This window comes from Cryptomeria japonica, chromosome 8, assembly GCF_030272615.1.
Source record: "Cryptomeria japonica chromosome 8, Sugi_1.0, whole genome shotgun sequence".
Classification (NCBI taxonomy): domain Eukaryota; kingdom Viridiplantae; phylum Streptophyta; class Pinopsida; order Cupressales; family Cupressaceae; genus Cryptomeria; species Cryptomeria japonica.
The window spans coordinates 409,443,481-409,466,240 of NC_081412.1; the positions used below are offsets into that span (position 1 = coordinate 409,443,481).

Below are 22,760 nucleotides of genomic sequence, written 5' to 3' on the forward strand. Positions count from 1 at the left end.
TATGGCCTACAGGAACATTTCCCAAGAAAATGTTTTGATCATGACAATTTGGCGAAGAGAGCTTACGGTAGGCGCTACAGAGCAAAGGAGTCAATTGAAGATTACTGGAAAAATTGCTCCGATGACTACGAAGTCAGGCGACGGGAATATTCTAGATTGAGTGTGCAGCAAATGCGACTCTTTGAGTACCGTCGGGTCCCGGATCAGCTCACAGACTCGGGGAACTGTCTCCAAGTCCGGGAATTCGAAGCAGTAAGGCATCTCTTGCCAGGCGTTGATTGGTCTCAAGACCCAATCACGGATTTCGAAGCAGTCATGGCAGCCCCGGCAAGATACACAGATCAGTGGTTACAACACCAGATCAAGAGGCTAGTCCATGAAGGGGTCCAGTTTACTTACCATCTGATGGGCAGTTTCGACTCTCAGTCTTCCGAAGATGAAAGGACATCAGCTGAAAAACCAGAGAAAAGGAAGAAAGCTAAGGCTTGCAAAGGGACTCGGACGTCCAAAAGAACAAGAAGGGAGAAGATTCCCATAAGAAGGCCAGAGACCACTTCATCTTCAAAGGACCCCAGTTCATCCGACGACGCCATAGATTTGGATTGCATACCTGCTCCGCCTTCCCAGAGCGACATAGAGGCATTCCAAGCCAATGATCCTCCTGCTCCAGACATGCCGGACACCGAGCAAAAGGGCCCCAATCCGACTAAGCCGGGTGACCAGATAGAGGAAGGAGAAATCCCATCCACCCAGGGGATCGAAGTGCATGAACCTACCCAGCAGAGCCGCCATGAATTACTACTCCTCCATGCAGCCAAGGACGACTCAACCGTCGAAGGGGAACAAAGAACAGACGAGATCCATGAGCTCGAGGGAACCAAGGAGCCACCATCACAGGAAAATGTCAGACAATTATTCAGTGAGATAGGGGAGAACTCAGATGCAAACAAGGAGCTTCCTCCTTCTTCCACCCCTCCGATGGCGGGATAGCTGTTAATTTGTGATCAGCCAGTTGGAAGCATGGGAGCACAAGGTGCTAACTTAACCCTATCCTCAACCCAGACAGTGCCTCAAGAGTGGCTGATCGCCAGAGCTCAGCGCAGGGCCGCCACCAAGGCGCCCATCGACCTTGAAGACATCTTCTCACGAATGGATCAAACAAAAGCAAAAGGGAAGAAGAAACCGAGAACATACTCTAAGATAACCAAGGATGGGCAAAGGAACCGCACTCTTCATATTGCTACCTCGCCCGTAAACAAGCCAGCAGATCAAATAACCCTGGCAGATTATAGCATTACGACTGTCCCCATCGGACGAGCTACAAAAGAGCAAGAAAAGGAGGAATTTAAGGACTCAGTGCAGAACATACTCAGACAGCTCGAGGAAATCACGGCTGAAAAGGACATGTATCGGGCCCGTGCTGAACAAGCCGAGGGATACATCGATAAGCTCCTACGGCCACTACACAACCCCTCTGAATCCCATATTCCCCCAATGGCATTGGCGCAGAGGACCACAACTGAATTCGAAGGAATCCGGGATACCGCAAAGGCCGTTAAGGAATGGGTGCAAGACATCAAGAAAAAGGGAGAACAGATCCTTAAAGAAGTAAATGAAATGGCTCTCCATCGAGAGCTCACTCTAGTCAGGCTGTTGGAAGTAAAGAGAGAATCCCTTCACATGCATGAAGTAGCGGCCTCTACCCTTCCCCTCCTAAGAGCTCTTTTCTGGACACATACACAGATTCCCACACTGCCTGACATCCTGAATCCCCATAGCATCAGTGTTCTCAAGGAATGGTACTGGACCGTCACCATGAAGAACGACGCCCAGGAAATTATTGACAAAGAAAATGACGCATGTGAGGCAATTCTGGGGAGCATGCAAGAACTAGGCAAGACCATCCTCCGATCAATGGTTTCGGGGTGGATAAATGACCTGTCCGACAGTGTAATCCGGCCGGATTGGGAGGAAAGATTGGGAGCAGATAAGGCTTCTTATTCCATTGAAGACTTGAGTTTTGCTGGTCAGTTCCATTCAGACATATTATGCTTCGAGCATAATCGCTCCAGCTGGAAGGACGGTTTAAGGCACGTGGACCAGTATCTCGAAGGCATGCAATACAAAATTCGCCACCCTCCCATGCCGCCTTTTAATCCCCTCTTCCAATTATGCATCAAGTTTCAGGAATATGTCCGCGAGGAACGAGCAGCAGGTCGTGATTTATGGCGAGAGTACCTGCATGGCGAAGACCAGTTTCTGCAAAAGGAATGTGAAACCAGGATAGAGAAAGTAGTTTCTCAAAAATGCCTTTTTCCCTCCAAGTCTTAAAAAGTGCACTTTTGTTCCAAAAAGGTGACAGTTGACTTTTGGTCAACATATTGTAAAGTTTTTTGGTGCACCTCCCTTTTTTGGATTATTTCAAAAGTTGTAATTATCCTTTGGTAGTTATTGCTCCTTTTGGGGTAGTTGTAGATATTTATCCCCCTATTTATGAGTGTGGGTCCCTCTTTTTGTAAGGATGAATCTGGGCCACTAGTTTAGATTAGATCTTGGCCGTTCATCCATTTTTGAAACCTATTTAAGGGGACTGGTTTTCCCTCATTTAAGAGGAAGTTCTTGAATTGTTGCGAAAGCTCTGAAGAAATTTTGCAGGAATTAATACAATGGATTGAAATTACCTTCAAATTTCCTTGTGAGTGCATGGTCTCCTTCTTCATTTAAATTAGAAAGCTTTTAAATTATGTCTGTTCATTTTACACAGCAGTTCTTACCAAGCATCTGATAGAATCTTCACAGTCCATACCATTAGAGGATAGCTGATTGCTTTTTTCCTTTCTGCATGGTTAATCTGGGCTATTTTATGATTCAGTTCGATTATCAAATGTACACATATCATGAATGTAGAAGTTCTAATATTGTATTTGATAATATGAAAATCTGGTTTCTCCTTTGAAGATTGCACTGAGTTTATGCAAACATTGTGTCTGAATGACTGATGATGCTTGATTTGGTTTCCCGGAGGTGTCTGTCTGCTTGAGTAAATCTGTTGTCCTAGTTAACATTTACCGTTCTCTTTCTCCCTACCCTTCCTTTCTTTCCTCCCAATTTTATCCTCTTTTTTTAGAAATCTGCAGCCTTGCTAAATCAGCTTCAAATTAACCAACATCACCTGAAAGAAAACCAAAAGAGGTCCCTGGGAATTCGTATATGAAATTACTAATCAAACGTAAGCCCCCTTGTGTTTCCAGCAAAAACACATCAAGCCACTGAGAGATCCCGCAGTCAAGACCTGACAAAAGAAACCTTGAGGTAGTCTCCTTTGATCAAACTTAAAAAACAGCATTAGAGACTTCCTTATCTCAAGAGAGAGTAGGATAATCAGTCGGCTATTCTATTCTGCGTTGGCCGTATGGAGTTTGCAGCAATGCGATTTCAGACACGTCAACATAGTGTTGGTGTTGGAATAAGCCACACCCGGACCGACGATGGACTGGTCCAAGAGGAGCCAGTAGCTCAGTGGTAGAGCACTCCAGCAGCTTATGGAAGGTCCTAGGTTCGAGTCCTAGCTAGTCCATGTCTCAACATGGTATCGGAGCCAGGTCCAGGCTAGGAGCCTCAAGCACACGAGAGGTGTGGCTTAAGGGGGGGTGTTGGTGTTGGAATAAGCCACACCCGGACCGACGATGGACTGGTCCAAGAGGAGCGAGTAGCTCAGTGGTAGAGCACTCCAGCAGCATATGGAAGGTCCTAGGTTCGAGTCCTAGCTGGTCCATGTCTCAATAGATAGAACTTCCACAACAGTTTGGAGGTGCAACCAGCCAATTACAAGATTACAAGGAACTGAAAATAGCAAAAATCACTCGACCACTTATCCAGTGGGAGGACTGAAAATGGAATTGCAATCAACTCAACCGCTTATTCAGCGGGAAGACAGTGTTACAATAATAAAGAAAGGCGGCAAGCCAGCCTCTTCCACTTATTTAGTGGGTCCTGAGCAACAATCCAGAAATCAAACAGTTGTTAGTACTACTAGTCAACTTTACAATGCATAATATGGATTTTCTGATTATGAGATATCACTGTCCAAAGATAGGCGCGGCAAAACCAGCCTCTTCCACTTATGCAGTGGGACTAAAGTAATCAAGAAAATTGATGTTAGTACTACTAACCAACATTACAAGATGAATATGAATGGTAAATCAAGTTCTGATAACAAGACGGACAACTGCAAATAATAACCAATATCTTTCCTACTAAACCAATGAACTCACACACACAAAAAACAACTCCAACCTCGAATTCCAAAATCTGATATACATAAACAGCAAGCTGGAAATGCAGACCAACAACACTAAATCCCACAAAAACATTTCTAACTCAACCCACACTTAACGGAAAGACCCCAAAACGGATGCAAATGAAAGATACAAGGAAGGCGATAAGGTTAGAACCAACAAACTGCACCCAAAATCCCCAAATGAATTTATGCACGCATTCCCAGGCAGCCCAGCATGGTATGGCTGGGGCAGAAGTACGACTTGCATTTAAAAAAAAGAATACACCAAATTAAGCTCTACTAACTTACAAAAAAGATTGCCTGGGACATAGGAAGAGAATGAGCCACTACCCAGAATGAGTTGACGCCCGGACAGAGAGTTATGAACAAAAACATGCTACAGCCACACCAAAACCAGTAACTTGAAAATCCACACACAGCACTCTAGAATCTGAAAACTCGAACACACTCAATGAATCCATCCATTCTTTTGAGTGAAGGATAGTCCCCAAACTCAACTAGTCGTTATCTTTTAAGCGAGAAGCTAAGCAAATAGTCTAGGAGGTCAGCATTCCAACAACATTTCGACAACACTTCGTTATAAAATTCTTGGATCCCAAAACAAGAGCCCAACACTCTTATTTATAGCTTTTTGTGTCTCCAAATTAAAATTTGCATTCCCTCCAAATGGACGCCAAACCCAAATGCACATTCACTTCATATTATTTTGAAATTACATTTCATTTCTCCTTTTCCCCAAATCGACCTTCACTAAGAGGCAAATATACTTTATAAAAATATCAATAAAGCATAATGTGGCGTCCAAAGGTGATAAAGTGCATTATATTATAAAATCAACTTATTCCTCCTTAGGCGTCCAATATGAATAAGTGAAATATATTGCAAAATTAACTTATTTCTCCCTTAGGCGTCCATTATGCCTTAGCTAATATTCCACTTAATAAAGCATTTTTCCTCAACAAGGAATTGCCCAACATAAGCACTTGTTTACACATTTTTAAAGATTAAAATCTTTAATAAAATATTTTTAAGATGGACGCCCCCAAAAAGAAAAAATAACTTAAGTCATTTAATTAATAAATGACTAGGTCTATTTGATCATATAATTAAGCTGAAGAAGCTAAAGCCAATTTGCCTGCCAAAAATAGAACTGAATCTCTGGATCATCATGCCGAGCTAGATTTCCATAAATAGCCTGTGTTGCACTGGCTCAACCCAAAACCCTAAAAATAGTAAGTGTCTCCAAACTCCGTTAGGGCACAAACCGGGGAGCAACTACCACTTACTAAAAATAGTAAGTGTCCAAATGCAATTAACCACATATTGGGCAACCGTGACAACCTACTAAAAATAGTAAGTCTAGAAAAGTCTTCAAATTCGTTTGCATGTCTCACCATCGCGAGGCTCTCTGAAAACCCAAAAAACCTAGAAAAGTAAGTTGTCCTTGCCCCCACTTACTAAAAATAGTAAGTTTACTAAACTCCGTTGATTGCTATGCATGTACCATCATTGCAAAGCTTTCTGAAAACCCAGAAGGAATACAAAATCAAAACTATAAAACTCCAACATGCAAGCCACTAGAATTGCCAAAACATCCTCCTAGAAAATAGGAAACCCTAATTATGCCTCTGACTGACCAATGGGTTTCAGAATTGGCCAATAGACCCCAAAACAAACTAGAGCGGAAAAGGGGACATTACAGTGTTGGTCAATTAGCTGCCTACATTTGAGGAAATTAATTGTTGGTAAGTTGCCACTGTTTGTGGAATGACTTCCATGATTGAGGATCATGGAAGTTGGGTCTATGAAATAGAGCATAAGGAAGAAGAGACAACGCCTTTTGGAAAATTAACAAACATTCAACTCTCATTCCAGTGTGAATGGCATTGTACAACAGCTGGGTGCATTGGAAATGAAACCCTTAAAGCATGAACCTATCATCTTGGGGATAGAAACCCTCAGGATAAGTATGTATAAGTCAGTATAGAATTTGTAACCTGGGAGTACCCAGTATGTTGTACTTGATTGTTAGACTTCCCTTTGAATGTATGTAAGCAGAAAATTATAAAGGATATAAAAAGGTATAATTGTTGGTGGAGTGTTTTGTGCTTGTTATTTGTGCATTTAGTAGGGGTTACTACAGTCAAACTACATTCGAATAGGGTTTCCTGTAACCTGGATAAAATTGAGTTGATCACCAATCCCTTGTGTGCTTTGTAGTGGTTTCTCCATGTGATGGGAGGTGATGAATTAAGTTGGGCTATGCATACATAGACACCAGTGACTCTAACCATTCTTCTCAAATTTGATGAATAATTCCTCAAAATTCATGACGAAGGTGCCCAAGATTTTCAGCCATTGTTATATTCACCTTGGGGCAAATTCCTCTGCATATAATTGTGTTTCCATTGGCAATCATCACTTAAAATTTCTTTATTAGGTAGGGCAAGCAATTTAAATGGCTAGCCAACTTCTTGTAAATAAAAGTATGAGCACTTACCTAGTCAATGAGGACACTTGCCTTTTTCTTTTAATGTAAAGGGTCAAGTAGGGCGTACACAAAAATCGTGGGTAAATCTAGAGCCTCATACACAAAAATGGTAGCTAAATCTAGACCCTCTTCATCCGGATAATCATCTAAAACTTCTTCAAGTTCCCCATTTTCTTTGTCTGAAGTTTCATCTAATTTTTTTTGCACATTGATGCCCTTTGGACAACTTATTGTTACATTTTTGACATAGACCCTTGGCTAGACATTCTTCAAATATTTTTGTAAGAATACTAATAGTGGAGGAAGAAAAACTATTAGTTGTGCTCTTACCTTTTTCTATGATAGAAAAGAATGATCTTTTTGGAGTCCTTTGCTTGGCCTTATATTGACATGTGAGTGAGATGGTCTCAATTATCTGTGAAGGATGAATAATCTTCAAATCATGCTTGATGTCATCATTCAAACCTTTGATCTATAACTCAAGCAATTTATCATCATTGAGGTTATCAACATGCATGCACAATCATTGATGCCTCAAGGTGTAATCCTTGATGGATCCTATTTGATGCACCTTGAAGAGATGGTTGAAATGGTCATTGCCCTACACATTGTCTTAGTGAGCTATGATTTCCTTGGTGGATTCATTCCAAGTATGAATTTTACTAAAGGGTTGCATCTTCAGGCATTGTTGATAGGGCTCTATGTCCAAATGTAAAGTTGCCAGGGGAATTTTTTTTTCTCGTAAGATTTGAGAATAATATCATTCAAGCTGACGAAGCTGGATGTTGAGTTCTGATCTATCAAACTTTTTGACCTCCACCTTGATCAAGGGTTGTCAATTCACTACAAGGTTTTTGGAGCTCTGCCCTACTTCACTATTAGACATCCACAACAGATGTTTGAAAATTTCTGCTACTTGCATGGCTGACCACAAATATTAGCTTGTAGGGAGCCAATGACAATTTTAATACTCATGTAGGAGTCCTAGTTATCTAACTTCTGATTGAGATTAATTCCCATATTATTAAATGACTGTTTGCATTGTTGTACCAGAATCCTCTCAAGTTCTACAAGATTGCGCAAGGGGGCTGTTGCCCCTTGAGTCTAGTTGTAGGAGGTGGCAGTTGTGTAAGACGATGAAGCTACTGCTGTTGGAAAGTTCTCAGTCAAACTATACATGCCAACTATTAAGATGATTAGAGGGAAAGAAAAAGGTGAAAAAACTCAAGTTTTACTTGCCTAGCATGATGCTTCAATGAAACTTTAGGATCCTTCTTGATCAATGGAAACTATTGACAAGCATAGAAGCTATAATTGATATTTACCACTTTAAGGGACCACCATTCTATTACATTGCCACTTTGAGGGGGCAAACCTCTCGTTACAATAACAATGAAGTGGGAGACATCCTTCCTTGAGTTTATAGAATATAATAAGTAGTTAGATGATACCTATATATGTGGGAGAAAATAATAATTAAGAGAAAAGGGCAAAATAGAGAAGAATAAGAGAGAATAATATAGTGTTCAATGGGAATGCATCAGCCCACCCCACACTACTGCCCCCAAATCCCCATGTTTTTGGTATGGGGAGTTGGAGGGGATGTCCCCTCACCATCCCACCACTACTTCCCAAGACCTACGGATGTTTTTAGGACACCCCCCTTCATTTGGGGACTTTTGGAGGACTCTAGAATTCTCCCAAGATGTCTAGGGGACTCCTAGGAGTCTCTTGACAATCTCGGGGACTACTAGGATTTCTTGACAATCTTGACTTATAGATGCAAAACTTTTTTTTTAAATCATTTTTTTGAAATGTATGTCACATGCCCCAACTCTAATGGCCTATGGACCCCACCCAAACCCTAAACACTCAAATAGTTATCTAAGCCTCATTCCAACTCACTCCAAGGTTTCAACAAGTTGCAAGAGTAAGAAAGATTGTAAGTGAGGGCATTAGGGTTGAGGATTAGCGATAGGAAGAGTGACATCAACCGGCCATTGAATTAAAAGATTCAAAGCATTATTCAAGCCTCAAGTTAGACTTCCTTTATGACTTTTTTAATTTTTTCTTTCATTGTCCAATTTAGTAACTAATTGTTATTACTAATTTTAGTTGACAAATTTAGTAATTAATTTACGGATTTATAATTTACATTGTTACAAATTTCAATTTAAATTCATTCTTTTACTTTTACAAATGAATAATGATCTTTTTTTTTAATTTATAACAACAATATTTTATTTAGGTGTTTAATTTTTGTCAAATTAGAGTTTTAACTTTTGTGTATCCTCTTCTTTTGCACTTCATGTGACTTGAATCAAGAAAAACAAAAATGAAATCCTTATTTGCCAAAGGTTAAGACCAGGGATTCTTATTTGTGTATCCTCTGCTTATGCACTTCGTGTGACTTAAACTAAGAAAAATAGAAATAAAATCCTTGTGTCTTAATCCCTTGCATTATCCATGGTTTGAATTTTAATTTTTTAATTATAAACTTTGAAATTTTATTATTGTGTCTTGCATTGCCACTATGTGTATGAGCTCTTACAATATGAATGAGGATGAGGTTGAGCCTTAAGAAGTTGAAGTAGGAATTGAAACTGAATTTGATTATGCACTTGATGGTCCAAGTACAAAACTAGAGAAGGTTATAGCAGTTAGTTCCATTGGGAGTACAATTATTAGGTGCCCTTCCAAAATGCTGCAAAAATATGCTAAGGGTCCCTTTGACCCTAAATCCCCATTAAAACAATTTGCAACCAAGTTACAAGCAAAGCTTGGGACATCTAGGGGCACCAAGTTGTGGAAGTGCTACTTTTGAAAACTTGAATTTGAAGGCAACATTACAAGAGTTAATGTTCACCTCCATATGATAAAAAGATGTAGAATTATTTGTCAAGATGACAAAATCCTGAAATATAGGGCTGAGGTAAGTAAATTATGGGGTAGTAGTGAAGAAAATGCACCTACATCTGCTTCTTTTCCAATAAGCGGAAAAGATCTTTAGAGTTCTTTTACTACTTTGCAAAGGTCACAAGCACATATTCAAGTTTCTTCTAGTTCAGGGGCCACAAAGCTTAAGGGGAAACATAGGGTGGCTAGTGGTGCTCTAAACCTGTTGGAAAATTTATTAAATGTGAAATTGAAGGATGAGGTAGATGATGCCATTCACAAATTCCTCTTTGCCAGTGGATTTCCATTCCATGTGGCTTACTCCTCATTATAAGGAGGTTGTGGCAAATATAATAAGGGCAGGACCACATATGTGCCACCAAGGGAGACTAAATTGAGGGCAACAATCTTGGATAAGAAACATTCCAAGATTATATATTTTAATGGTGAAAATGAAGGATACCTAGGTCACAAGTGGATGTAGCATAGTTATGGACGAGGACATAAACATTAGGCATTGTCCACTCACAAATATCATGGTTAGATGTATGGAGGGTCCTTAGTTCCTTAGGGTAGTTAATTGTTTAGGGCATTGGAAGAATGTTGATCTTCAATTTTAGATTTATGCTCCCCAAGTTTTGGGATAGGGACAACAAGGGACGGTGGGATGTGTTTCTAATATGAGGGTACTTTTTGGCCATTTTTAAGGGGACAAGGGACAACTATTAAAAAATAGAATTTATTTATTTATATAAATAAATTTCAAATATTCATGTCATAATATTGATAAAGCATTCATGATAGACATTATAGCATAGTTTCATGGAGTTTCTTGACAGGGAGATAGGGGGACAAGGGGACCAAGGGCCTAAATGTGGAGATGGTGGGGGGATGACAACACAAGGGTGATGAGGTGGTGGTAGTGGAGAGGGGTGGCGCAAATACATATAGTACTTGAAAATTTAGTTATAAAAAGATGTGTAAGGAATAAGTATAAGAATTGCAAATGAAACTTTGGCATACTAAGTAAAATTAAACAAATAAACATTAAAAACATGGCAATGATTGTATTGAACATTAACAAGGTAGAATTTTGGGGGCAAATAAGGAATAAATATAAGAATCGGAAATGAGACTTTGGTATACTAAGTAAAGTTTAAACCTATAAGCATTAGAAACATGGAAATGAATGCATTGAACATTAACAATGGTGGGTAGAGGTTAGGGGTCAAGGGACAATGCTCCTTGCAGGATTTTGTGGGGTTAAGGGCTCCACAATCTCACAAACCTTCATGGCGAATGTTATTTTCAAAATTTTATCACTTATTTTGCAACATGTGGAAGTTCCTGAGATGGTTGGGAGACTTCTTGAAGTCTCTTTAACATCTTGGGGACATCTTGGAGTCCCCAAGGGCTTCTTGGAAACATCCTTGAGACTTGAGCAGCAATGGTGGGACAATGGGGGGACATCCCCTCTAAGTCTCCATGTCTCAAGGACATCTCCATCTTCAAAACAGGCAGATTTTTTTATTTTTTTTTAGGGGAGGGGGACATGTCCCTATGGACCACTACATTAGAGAAGCTTAATACATAACATTAGACTTGGATTGAGATTTCACATGAGAATTGACAACCAAATCAACAAACATTAAATGCTTTCACTATCTATATGCATACATATTATATAAGAATTACAACAAAATGACCAAAGGTTGCAAGTTTCAACTATAAAATGACAAAAACAGAGAAAATTTATAGTTGTCCCTAATTGATAGATGCATATGGTAGGTTTGTATCAAAATTGGAGCTTGAGTCTGAGTCATTGCCAGTATAAGGGTCTGCCTCAAGCAATGGAACCCCAACCAATCTCTTCACTGTCTCCTTCTCATCAATTTGTATAGCATCTTCAAGATCAACATCCCAATGTAAGGCTAGAGTCTAATGATATTGAGGGGTCTGTTGATCTTGTAGCTGCAAGACACTATGTATGGCCACCAACTTCTTTGATCGTTTAGAGGTAAAGTTGTTTCTCTTGACTAATTGGATGAAGCTATATGTGGATCAATGAGATGCTATAGAGGAGGTTGGGCCACAACACGTAGTGCAAGTAGTGATAAATGTGACAAACGTTTGCAAAGTTGTAGGGAAGTTAATTAAGGCAGCCCATAGACATATTTGGTGGACTCGTTATGTGCATGCCATGAATAATGCACTCAAGGACATGGAAAAATTATTTGGATCAAAATGATTATTAATTATGCTAGAGATGTGTTTATCTTCAACCACCACACTTCACACTTTTTAAGACCTTCTCCAAGAAGGAGTTCTTGAAACTTTTAGAGACTAAATATACATCATACTTCATTCCCTTGGAGAGAAGCTTGAGTTGCGAGACGCATTGCAATTAATGGTTACAACAACAAAATGGAACTAGTGGCTCGAGTCCAAGACATAGTAGGGGAAGAGGGTGAAGGAGATGGTGAAGAGTGATGTTTTTTGAGGTGTTGCAAAATATATTGTCTCTATCATTACTCCAATCTTTAGAGGATTAGATATGGGCATGCTAATGCACTCAACTTTGGAGAGGTGTATGAGTGCATTGATACTATGCTTGGCCAAATGAAGATTGCTATGCGATAGAAAGACTCCACATTTTAATTTTACAATGAACATATTCAGACAATCATTCATCATAGATGGGAGAATCTCAACACTCCCTTGCACATGGCTTCCTATGCGTTGAACTTGAAGCGGTATGTGCAGAGGTGGCAAAATTACACCTATACAAGATGCAAAGGTGAAAGCAGGGTTCATGAAGGCTATTCAAAAGATGTATGATTCTACATATGCCAACATCACTCACATTGAGTGTACAAAATTTGCCACTCTTAGGGAATATTTTGAGGAGGCCAAGATAGATAGGGAGACTATGCCATAGAAAGACCCAATTTTGTGGTGGACTATGCATGGACCTACTTTGTTGATTGCCTCCCTAACCACTCATTTGCTGCCCCAAGTTTCTAGTTCTTTTGTATCTAAGATCAATTTGTCTACTTAGAGCTTCATCCACTCCATTAAGAGGAACAATCTTACCTCTAGGAGGGTAGAGAAGCTTGTGGCTATACATATTGCTTTGTGTCTCATTGATTGCAACACACATACAAGGAGAGTGTAGAGTCTTGATGGGATGTAGAGCCAAAGGAGCTAACATATGTTGATTGACACTACATATACAAGGTTGGCTGTTATTGATTTGGAGGAGCTTGAGATTTTGGAGCCCAATAGTTCTAGTAATGAGGTGTTTGGGGTTGATTAGCGGCAACAATCCATTCTGTCATTTTACACATTGTAATTATCATTATGAAATTTTGAATATTACATAAATTCCAAATTCGATATTTTCAGTGTTAATGTTAAAATGTTAATGCAATCATTGTAATGTGTTTATTGTTTAGTAGTTTACTTAGTATGCCAAAGTCTGGTTTGTAATCCTTATACTTATTCCTTATATACATCTTTTTATAACTAATTTTTCAAGTGCTAAATATATTTGCACTGCCTCCCTGCCACCATCCCCAAACTTAAGCTCTTGGTCCTCCTGTATGCCTATAAGGAGATTCAATGGAATTATGGATTGATACTCAAATGCAAGGCATCCTTCCTTGAATTTATAGAAGACAATAAGCTAGTTACATGTTACCTAATATATGTAGGATAAAGGGAAAGAGTAATTAAGAAAGAAGATTGAAAATGAGAAGATTGATAGAGAAGGATAGGAGATAGAAGAAATAGGATATAGAAGGTGGATATATAACACACTTGAAGTTTCAAGAAAAGAACAACTCACTTATCACCTACTTGACCTACTTAGCAGCCTATAAGGCAACTGTTTGTGAGGGATGGTGATAATGATGGCTAAGATCTTTAGCCCTCAATGTCATATTGGATGGTGTTAGGCATTACTCAGCCTTTCAACCAAATGTTTCTAATGGGGGTATCAGCAAATCCCATAAGGGATGGCTGGAAACTTAGCCAGCAGTCATAGAATAAATGGTACTATAATTGAAATCACATTGAATCTATTGAAAACGATAGCAGCAAAGTTGACTTTGCGAAATCTTATTTGATTTACATACACTGGATTTAGAATCAGGTTTACAGATGAGAAAGTTGAATGCAATCCAAAATTAGTTATTTTTTTATTTTGATGAATGTATGGGACATCTGTCCATAGGATGTGGTTTGGTGAAGGCCCCTGCACATTCCAAACTTTATTTGTTATGAATGCTCATATGTTTTGTTGGACTCCCTATTACAATATCAAGTCAGAATTGGAGGATGATGAGGTAGATTGCATTATTGACTGATCATTTACTAAGAAAGAGGATATCCATTCGGTATGTTTAAAGACAATAAACTACATAGGTCAGGATATTTTGTTAGACTTTCTCAAGGAGCAAAAATGTATTATTAGGATGTCCAAGAGAGGGAGGTCGGGATATTCATCTTGAAATGTTTAGAATCTTGTGGGTACACAGCTGTGTAGAGGGCAAAAAGTCCACCTTGGAAACAACTATTAGTGAGGACCTTCCAATGAGATGGCAGGCTCTTTCTAGACTGTTTTTTGTGGGAGCTATCTTGGATCTCTGTAGTGGAACAACCAGAGACAAATTGTATGATAGAAGCGGTATCATTTAAGAATGAGGCAATGATAGCAGCAGGATCATTAAAGTCAAAGACCACTAGTCAAAGCCACTAGGTTATGGACAATGTAAAACTTGATAGGGTAAAGCAGATGCATGCCTCATGACTGAACCTCACAGTGCAAGTGTTTTTAGTTAGAATGATATTGTGCACTGTTACACATACAAAGTTCATGCAGACATATATTTATGTGATTATGTAGAATCTGCTAAGTGACATAACTACCAAGATGAGTTGTCAGTGAGTGGTTGTTTCCAACTATTTTGTTCAATTGTTTTCACACATGATACCACCAATTTATTTAGATAATCCAAATTTATTTTTAAGGCTATCATATAGATCTTCAAGCAGGCCATCTTTGTTGATATTAGAAAATAAGATTTTTCTAAGAGGAAATTTGGTGCTTAAAGGATTTTACTAGGCTATAAGGATTTACAGTTAGATCTTCATCTTTTTCCAAAATACATTTCCTTTAGCTTGAGTATTCTACACTTTCTAATTGATTGGTAGATTATTCTATGGTTTTAACTTTGTAAAATTATCTGTTTTCTTTGGACTGCATGGTCACCAAAATCTGCATGAAGTTAAGGTGAGAATATGTGGCCTTGTTTTATCTCTTGCCTGGCCCTTTGACTATTTTTTATTTTAACCTTGTACATAGTTTGATTGATCATTACTAGGATGTGCTCTGATGTATGTTCCATCATGTAGTTCTTTATTGTAGGCATGTCATGCCCTAATTCATTTTATTCCTTCAGGTCAAAATCATCAAACTTTTGATCTAGACAGTAATGAGATGGGCTTGAGCCAGATTCATTGGTACTTAAACTTCTTTCTGTAGCAAATGAAAATGAGTTCCATATATTATTCAATACTACAGTAAAGTATCTTTCGATGCCTTGCTATCTTCTCATTTCAAGACCTACAGATGTCAAATATTGGTAACCCATTATTTATGTGCAGAGCTCTCTTGTTCTAATAGATAGTTTATATGATTATTTTTCTGGTCAAATCTCTACACACCAAAATAAGAAAATATAAGCCTTTGCTCTAAACATATTGAATGCAGTTTGAGTATGCATAATGTCCATATTCTTTAGAGTAAAACAGACTACTGGAATAGCTTGGTTTTGTCTCCTTTAATGTTAAGAATTCTCCAAGAGCATTAAATTAAAAAATATCTAAGAAATTTTTCTGTAACTCGCAGGATACTTCAATAACCCAAATGCAACTAAAGATACAATGGACAGGGATGGTTGGCTGCATACTGGAGATCTGGGCTTCTTTGATGAGAATGGAAACTTATTTATTGTTGATCGTATTAAGGAACTAATCAAGTGTAAAGGATTCCAGGTAAAGATAATATTTACAGATTTTACTTTTTAATCATTTTCAAGTTTAAAAACTAGAAGATATTTAGCACTCAACTTGAGATTTTAGCATGCACATTAAATCATAGCTATAGGTTTAGGTATCAAATAGATGATTGTTAATTGTAAAAGAATGAACTTATAGAATCACTTTTCCCTCATAAATCTCTTTGAACCATAGATCAAAAACTTCCTTAGTAGTCATCTAACTTACGAGTTATTTTTCCAGCCAAGTAAATTGCACATTTACTCACTTAGCCAAGTTTTTGGCGAGTGTAATGTCCCCTTTTCTAGGTGACATGAGATGAGAAGGGGTTGACCTACCATTCGAGTTCCCGTAGGTCAATGACATGGTTAGGGGACTCATTCTAAGGGTCATGGAGCTTTGCAGGGGCTCTGTGAGCCATTTTGGTCCTTCAGACGATAGTTCCTATTTTTTAGGGAGAACTGGCAGTTGACTGAATTACCACCTGGGGGACCAAGGAGTAGAGCAGGATCCTTTTGAGCAGTTACAGGTGTTTGGAGAGAGGTTCCTACTTTTTAGGGCGATTCCCTACTTTTTAGGAGGTTGTGGCAGTTTCCATATTTGAGGTTCCACGGGACCATACCATGGTTTCAGTTTTAGGAAGATTGGGTGTGTTTCCTAGTTTTTAGGAGTATCCCTATATTTTAGGGATGGGACTGCCAGTTGGCCCATCTTGTCCGACATCAGTCACAGACAGGTGACAAAGTCAGATTCATGTTTGGTTGGTTATTTTGGGCTATTATTGGATCTATGGAAATATTTTAATATATTTAAATATTTCCTAAGTTAGCGATTAAATAAATTAAAATAAGGCTATGAATATAGCCATTTTGGAGTAATAAGGGGTTTTTGGCTTCATCTGGTTTGATATGCCTATGTGTTATAGCTCGTTGGAAAGGTCTTGAACTTTGCTACATGATTCTCACCTCCCGGAGTCTTTTTGGATGCTTGAAGCTATTTATTCGCAATAAAGTGATATTTTTCTATAGTTTGACACCATAATTGGGAAAGTGTCACTTTAATTATAAAGCGCAAGTTTTATTATTCTTTAGGGTTTGACTTGCAAAGGGAAAGGAGTTATAAGGAGATGAAAACCTAATTGATAGCATCTTTGATCATTTTGAAACTTGCAAATTTGGGAATTGCTCTGGAAGAGTGATTTTGGTCTGGGACGTAAACCCTAGGTCTGAACTTGCTGGGACGTAGCCCTCAACAGGAGTTGACAGTGGATTTATCCAGGATTGCATAGAGATTGTCAGAGATAGAAGACACATCTTCTTGGCCTGAAGATTCAGCATGCATATTGGGGGTTTCAACAGGGCGGCTGGTCTATTTCAGTTGGCACGTGATTTGCAGTAGCTTCCACGCCTCCTTTGCAACCACGCCTTGTTTGTATGTTGGCTTGAAGGGTTGTAGTCGGCTTATTTGGTCTTCCTTGTTCGTTGCCAGTAATATTCCTCCATCTAGCATCAATCCAGATTGAGAACAACTCCAAATAAATGTATGGATTCTTGCTGAATACAAAACTAGATTATTTGCCTGGTATGATTTGCAGTATTTTCCGATTGCTTAACTGTTCTTACATATGAACATTGTTTACTATTTTATTTCACAGTTGTTGCTATTTATCAGTTACTTTACTTATAACATCAAAACCCCAAAAGAAACAATCCCTTTCTGCAACTTTTGTCTATTCTACAAGATCACCGGAAAATTACAAAAATATAGTATGTTTAATTAAGAATTTATAGCAGCAACAACAAAAGGATCCATTTGGGATCTTTCAGTGGTATCAGAGCATAATCCTGCCAGCCTGTGGGGTGGTATTTGCATTCACTTGGTGTGATTGGATTTGGTTTTCAGTTGGACATAAAAAGAATCATCATGACAGGGTTATGTAAAAATAAACAAGCAGGAAGGGAATTTGATCAAACACCTTCAAAGAGTTCAAGACACACTAGAGGTACAACTACATCTAAAAGTACAAGGAGGCCCCTTGTTAAAACATTCAATGATATAGTCATAAGCAACTATCATGGGTATTGCTCCCTTCCAAAAAAGCTGCAGGATATGCTTATCTTCACCCAATTTATGGGTATTCCGAATGAAGTTGAAGATGCTATGAATTCATATCAGCTGCAAATAAAAAGAGAAGAACCGATTGACTCATCCATAAATGAGGTTTGTAAAAATCTCTATGAGGAATTTGATGAACATGCTACAAGGGATGAAGTGGTACCTATGAATGTTGAAAACATGTCACAAAGGTATGGCAACCATTCTGATTTTTATAACAGCAGTCCTTCATATGAACGCAATGATGATTCAAAGGTCATGGCACATGAGGAAGCTGTAGGAGGGGTTCCTACAGTTGGCACGCAATATATGAGTGTTAAACAAGAGGGATGCAAGGGGAAAACAAGCCATAGCAGCCCTGACTTTTATGACAGCAGTCTTGCTACTGAGCATAATCAAGATTTCGATGCTTTGGTGCATGAAGATGATGGTTGTGAGGGGTCATCTCATGCAAACACTCATTGTTTGGGTGTTATTGATGCTTTTGATATTGAAGATACATGTCATAATGAGTCTGATTTTTCAAATCAGACCTTAGAAGATGGGAACAAAACAAAAAATGTGCCTAATGGTGATGGTTCCGAGGAGAGTTTGACGGATGTGTGTGAGTCTATCTTGATAGGGGAGGTGTATGTTGAACTTGGCAAATCAGCAGCCTCTATCATGTCATTCGAGCCACCCCACGAGGTTCATAACAAAAGTGATATAACTTCTCTTCCTCAAGATATGGCAGCCTTTGGTCAAGAAGAGAATAATGATTTGCATTCTAGACTTGAAGGTACACATGGTGCAATCATGGGTTATGATAATGTGAATAATACAATCCATCATAAATCAGATTTTGTGCATTTTGGGACAGCTGATATAGAGCAATCTCAGAGGATGAATGAAGGATGGTTGGCAGGAGCCAAGCAAGCCAAGTTGGTAGCTCATCGGGCCAAGCTTCAACTTCAGCACATTCATGATACTCATCACCATATTGGTAAGGAGGAACATGAGCTATCTAATTCTGATTTTTCAGCTGATATTGGTTATTTTTTACATGGTGGTGATGGAATTGATAATGAGGCTCATAGTGGACCAGCCACTAATGAGTTATCCTTTATTGGCATAGAAGGTGTTCCCAATGCACCTTTCATTTTGTCACCTCTTTCATATGATAAGGCAGCGTTGTACTTATTGATTGGTGACTCAGTTTTCTTAGATTTGACAATCGGCTATGAAGATCAGCATGTAAGGGACTTCATTTGTTACATGGCTCAACAAAACATTTACTTAGCAACCTTTAATGAAGGCACATTAATTTGTGGAAATATAGGTAAAGTTACAACAACTGTTTGGAGGTCTTGGAAAAGTATCCAACACACTTTACTTGTTGGAAATTGGCTTATTGATGGATTCATATCAGCATTGATGGTTGGTAGTACTTGTGGCTTCAATTGGAGTGAAGTTCTTAGCTGGTTAGATAATGTTCAGGTTCACAGCAGCAGTATAATGAGTATTGACATGATGGATGGATATGACAGTGCAAAGATTTGGGATCCTGGTATTGACATGTGTGGTGTATTTCTTCAGTGGATCCATGATGAGTTGTTTCACTTTGGGTATAAAAATGTTTATATCACAGTAGCGCAGCGGTTGGGTGAAGCAACGTTTATCATATTGATATGGGATCCAATGAATTGGTTTTCAGCGTGCAGGTGCAGATTGCTTGAGGGCAAGCAATCTTCAGGAAGGGAAGATTGTAATGTCCCCTTTTCTAGGTGACATGAGATGAGCAAGGGTTGACCTACCATTTGAGCTCTCGTAGGTCAATGACATGGTTAGGGGACTCATTCTGAGGGTCATGGAGCTTTGCAGGGGCTCTGTGAGTCATTGTGGTCCTTCAAAGGACAATTCCTATTTTTTAGGGAGAACTGGCAGTTGATTGAATGACCATCTGGGGGACCAAGGAGTAGAGCAGGATCCTTTTGAGCAGTTATAGGTGTTTGGAGAGAGGTTCCTACTTTTTAGGGCGATTTCCTACTTTTTAGGAGGTTGTGGCAGTTTCCATATTTGAGGTTCCACGAGACCATACCATGGTTTTAGTTTCAGGAAGATTGGGTGTGTTTCCTAGTTTTTAGGAGTATCCCTAGATTTTAGGGATGGGATTGCCATTTGGCCCATCTTGTCCGGCATCAGTCACAGACAGGTGACGAAGTCAGATTCATGTTTGGTTGGTTATTTTGGGCTATTATTGGATCTATGGAAATATTTATTATATTTAAATATTTCCTAAGTTAGCGATTAAATAAATTAAAATAAGGCTATGTATATAGCCATTTCGGAGTAATAAGGGGTTTTTGGCTTCATCTGGTTTGATATGCCTATGTGTTATAGCTCGTTGGAAAGGTCTTGAACTTTGCTAAATGTTTCTCACCTCCCAGAGTCTTTTTGGATGCTTGAAGCTATTTATTCGCAATAAAGTGATATTTTTCTATAGCAATATTTTTCTATAGTTTGACGCCATAATTGGGAAAGTGTCACTTTAATTATAAAGCGCAAGCTTTATTATTCTTTAGGGTTCGACTTGCAAAGGGAAAGGAGTTATAAGGAGATGAAAACCTAATTGATAGCATCTTTGATCATTTTGAAACTTGCAAATTTGGGAATTGCTCTGGAAGAGTGATTTTGGTCTGGAACGTAAACCCCAAGTCTGAACTTGCTAGGATGTGGCCCTCAACAGGAGTTGACAGTGGATTTATCCAGGATTGCACAGAGATTGTCAGAGGTAGAAGACACATCTTCTTGGCCTGAAGATTCAGCATGCATATTGGGGGTTTCAACAGGGCGGCTAGTCTGTTTTAGCTGGCCAGCAGCTTCCACGCCTCCTTTGCAACCATGCCTTGTTTGTATGTTGGCTTGAAGGGTTGTATTCAGCTTATTTGGTCTTCCTTGTTCGTTGCCAGTAATATTCCTCCATCTGGCATCAATCCAGATTGAGAACAGCTCCAAATAAATGTATGGATTCTTGCTGAATACAAAACTCGGTTATTTGCCTGGTATGATTTGCAGTATTTTCAGATTGCTTAAGTGTTCTTACATATGAACATTGTTTACTGTTTTCTTTCACAGTTGTTGCTATTTATCATTTACTTTACTTATAACATCAAAACCCAAAAAGAAACAATCCCTTTCTGCAACTTCTGTCTATTCTATAAGATCACCGAAAAATTACAAAAATATAGTATATTTAATTAAGAATTTACAGAAGCAACAACAAAAGGATCCATTTGGGATCTTTCAACGAGTCTTGGCCAGTTTTCCCAAGGTAATGAATTTAAGGCTTTTTTCCCTTTTTTATACTTTTTTGAATTTTGCCGAGTCATAAAGTCCAAGTCAAAAAATTGGATTTATTCATTTTTTGGCAAGTGCAAATTTTGGAACCATGCTTTGAACTATAGAACACATTTGGGCATTGCTTGGATGAGCAAGGTATGCCATAGGCATGTCCATGCCATCCAAAGCCATTAGACCCTTGAGGAGCTCGGACCTACGACCATTTGAGCTGAGCATGCAGGCTGGGATTAGTGAACCCGACAACTTAGCTATACATTTACAAGCAAGCTGAAAATTCCATAATCACAAGTAATTTGCTACAAGAGCCTCCTAAACTATATTGCATATGTGGAGAAAATTTAGGAAATTCTCTACTTTAAACACTAAAAGCAAATTTTCATGCAACTTGTGTAGATAGTTTTTATTAGCATGCACTGCATAACTTTTTTAAGAAAATTTTTGGAGTTAAAGGTCCCATGATTTCCTTTTTCCGACTTACTTTAAGTAATTAAAAAACTATGATATTTTATAATCATCAAAATTGGGAAGTAAAAATTGAAGAGATATTAAGAGGGAAGACAAAACATACAGCCATGAGGTAAATATGTCGTTAAGGAGTGGCTCAATAAGTTCAGCCCCCCTCTTCATTTGCAGTTGAAGTTTCAAATCGTAAAGTATATTTATTCAACATGTTAGGAGAAGATTCTAAATTATGCCCTAAACATAAACCTGCCTAAACACATTTGGTAGCCAAGTGTCTAGTTCCCAGGAAAAATTGAAAGTGAAGTCATTTAATATTAGGCCCACGATTGCTATGTTATGTGCATGGGGAGTTGTACTATATCTTTGGTGGGTGCTCTAGTTTGGGGCATAATTTGGAATCTTCTCCATTTAATAATGCCATAGGAAGGGTAGTCACCACCATTTAATATTAGACTCTCAATGAGATTAGCAAGATGTAAGCTTCCAAACTCAATGTGACCCTAAACATGAGCCTCGTTGGGACTAATGATGCCATTAGTGACGTTTATCTTTTGGCACAAGATTCAAATTCATGGCACAACCAAATAGGCCTTCCTTAAGCTAGTACAACAAGCCATAACTCACAATAATATATAAAATAAAATCAAACAGGTGGACATGCTTATGACACCCTTAAAATTATATGGTTAAATCATGAGGACATTCTAATAAACCAACGATATTGCATAGTAAGATTACCATTTGCTAGCTTGTGTGCATTGTTTGATAACTACAATAAGAAAATACAATTGTAGAAACCATGAAAAATTACAAAAGACAAACAAATACAAATGCATATTTTTTTGGTTGATGCAAGATTTCTTTTAAGCTTGGGATGCTTATGCATCAAACACTTTGGGTAATTGAAAAGTGAGCTCTCCCATTAGCTAGAGGAAAATCATAATAACTCACCTGCGTTGAGATATCCATGTAGAACTCTCAATAGGTCTAACTTTATACTTTACCAAGCATTCTTCATAATTGTTATCATAGGTGGACTACTTGCCGAAAACTCGACAAGTTTCTAAAAACTCACCAGTTTTTCTAGCCGGTGAGTAG

General features: G+C 38.6%; 1 protein-coding gene across 2 annotated transcripts in view; it reads left to right on the forward strand.

The window, feature by feature from the left end:
- LOC131028580 (probable CoA ligase CCL7) overlaps nt 1-22,760 on the forward strand; it is a 123,511-nt gene that overhangs the window by 93,389 nt on the left and 7,362 nt on the right. For both annotated transcript variants that reach the window (XM_057958891.2, XM_057958892.2), the window contains exon 3: nt 15,598-15,743. In XM_057958891.2, the coding sequence (XP_057814874.2) occupies nt 15,598-15,743 (146 nt within the window). The remainder of the gene's footprint in view (nt 1-15,597; nt 15,744-22,760) is intronic.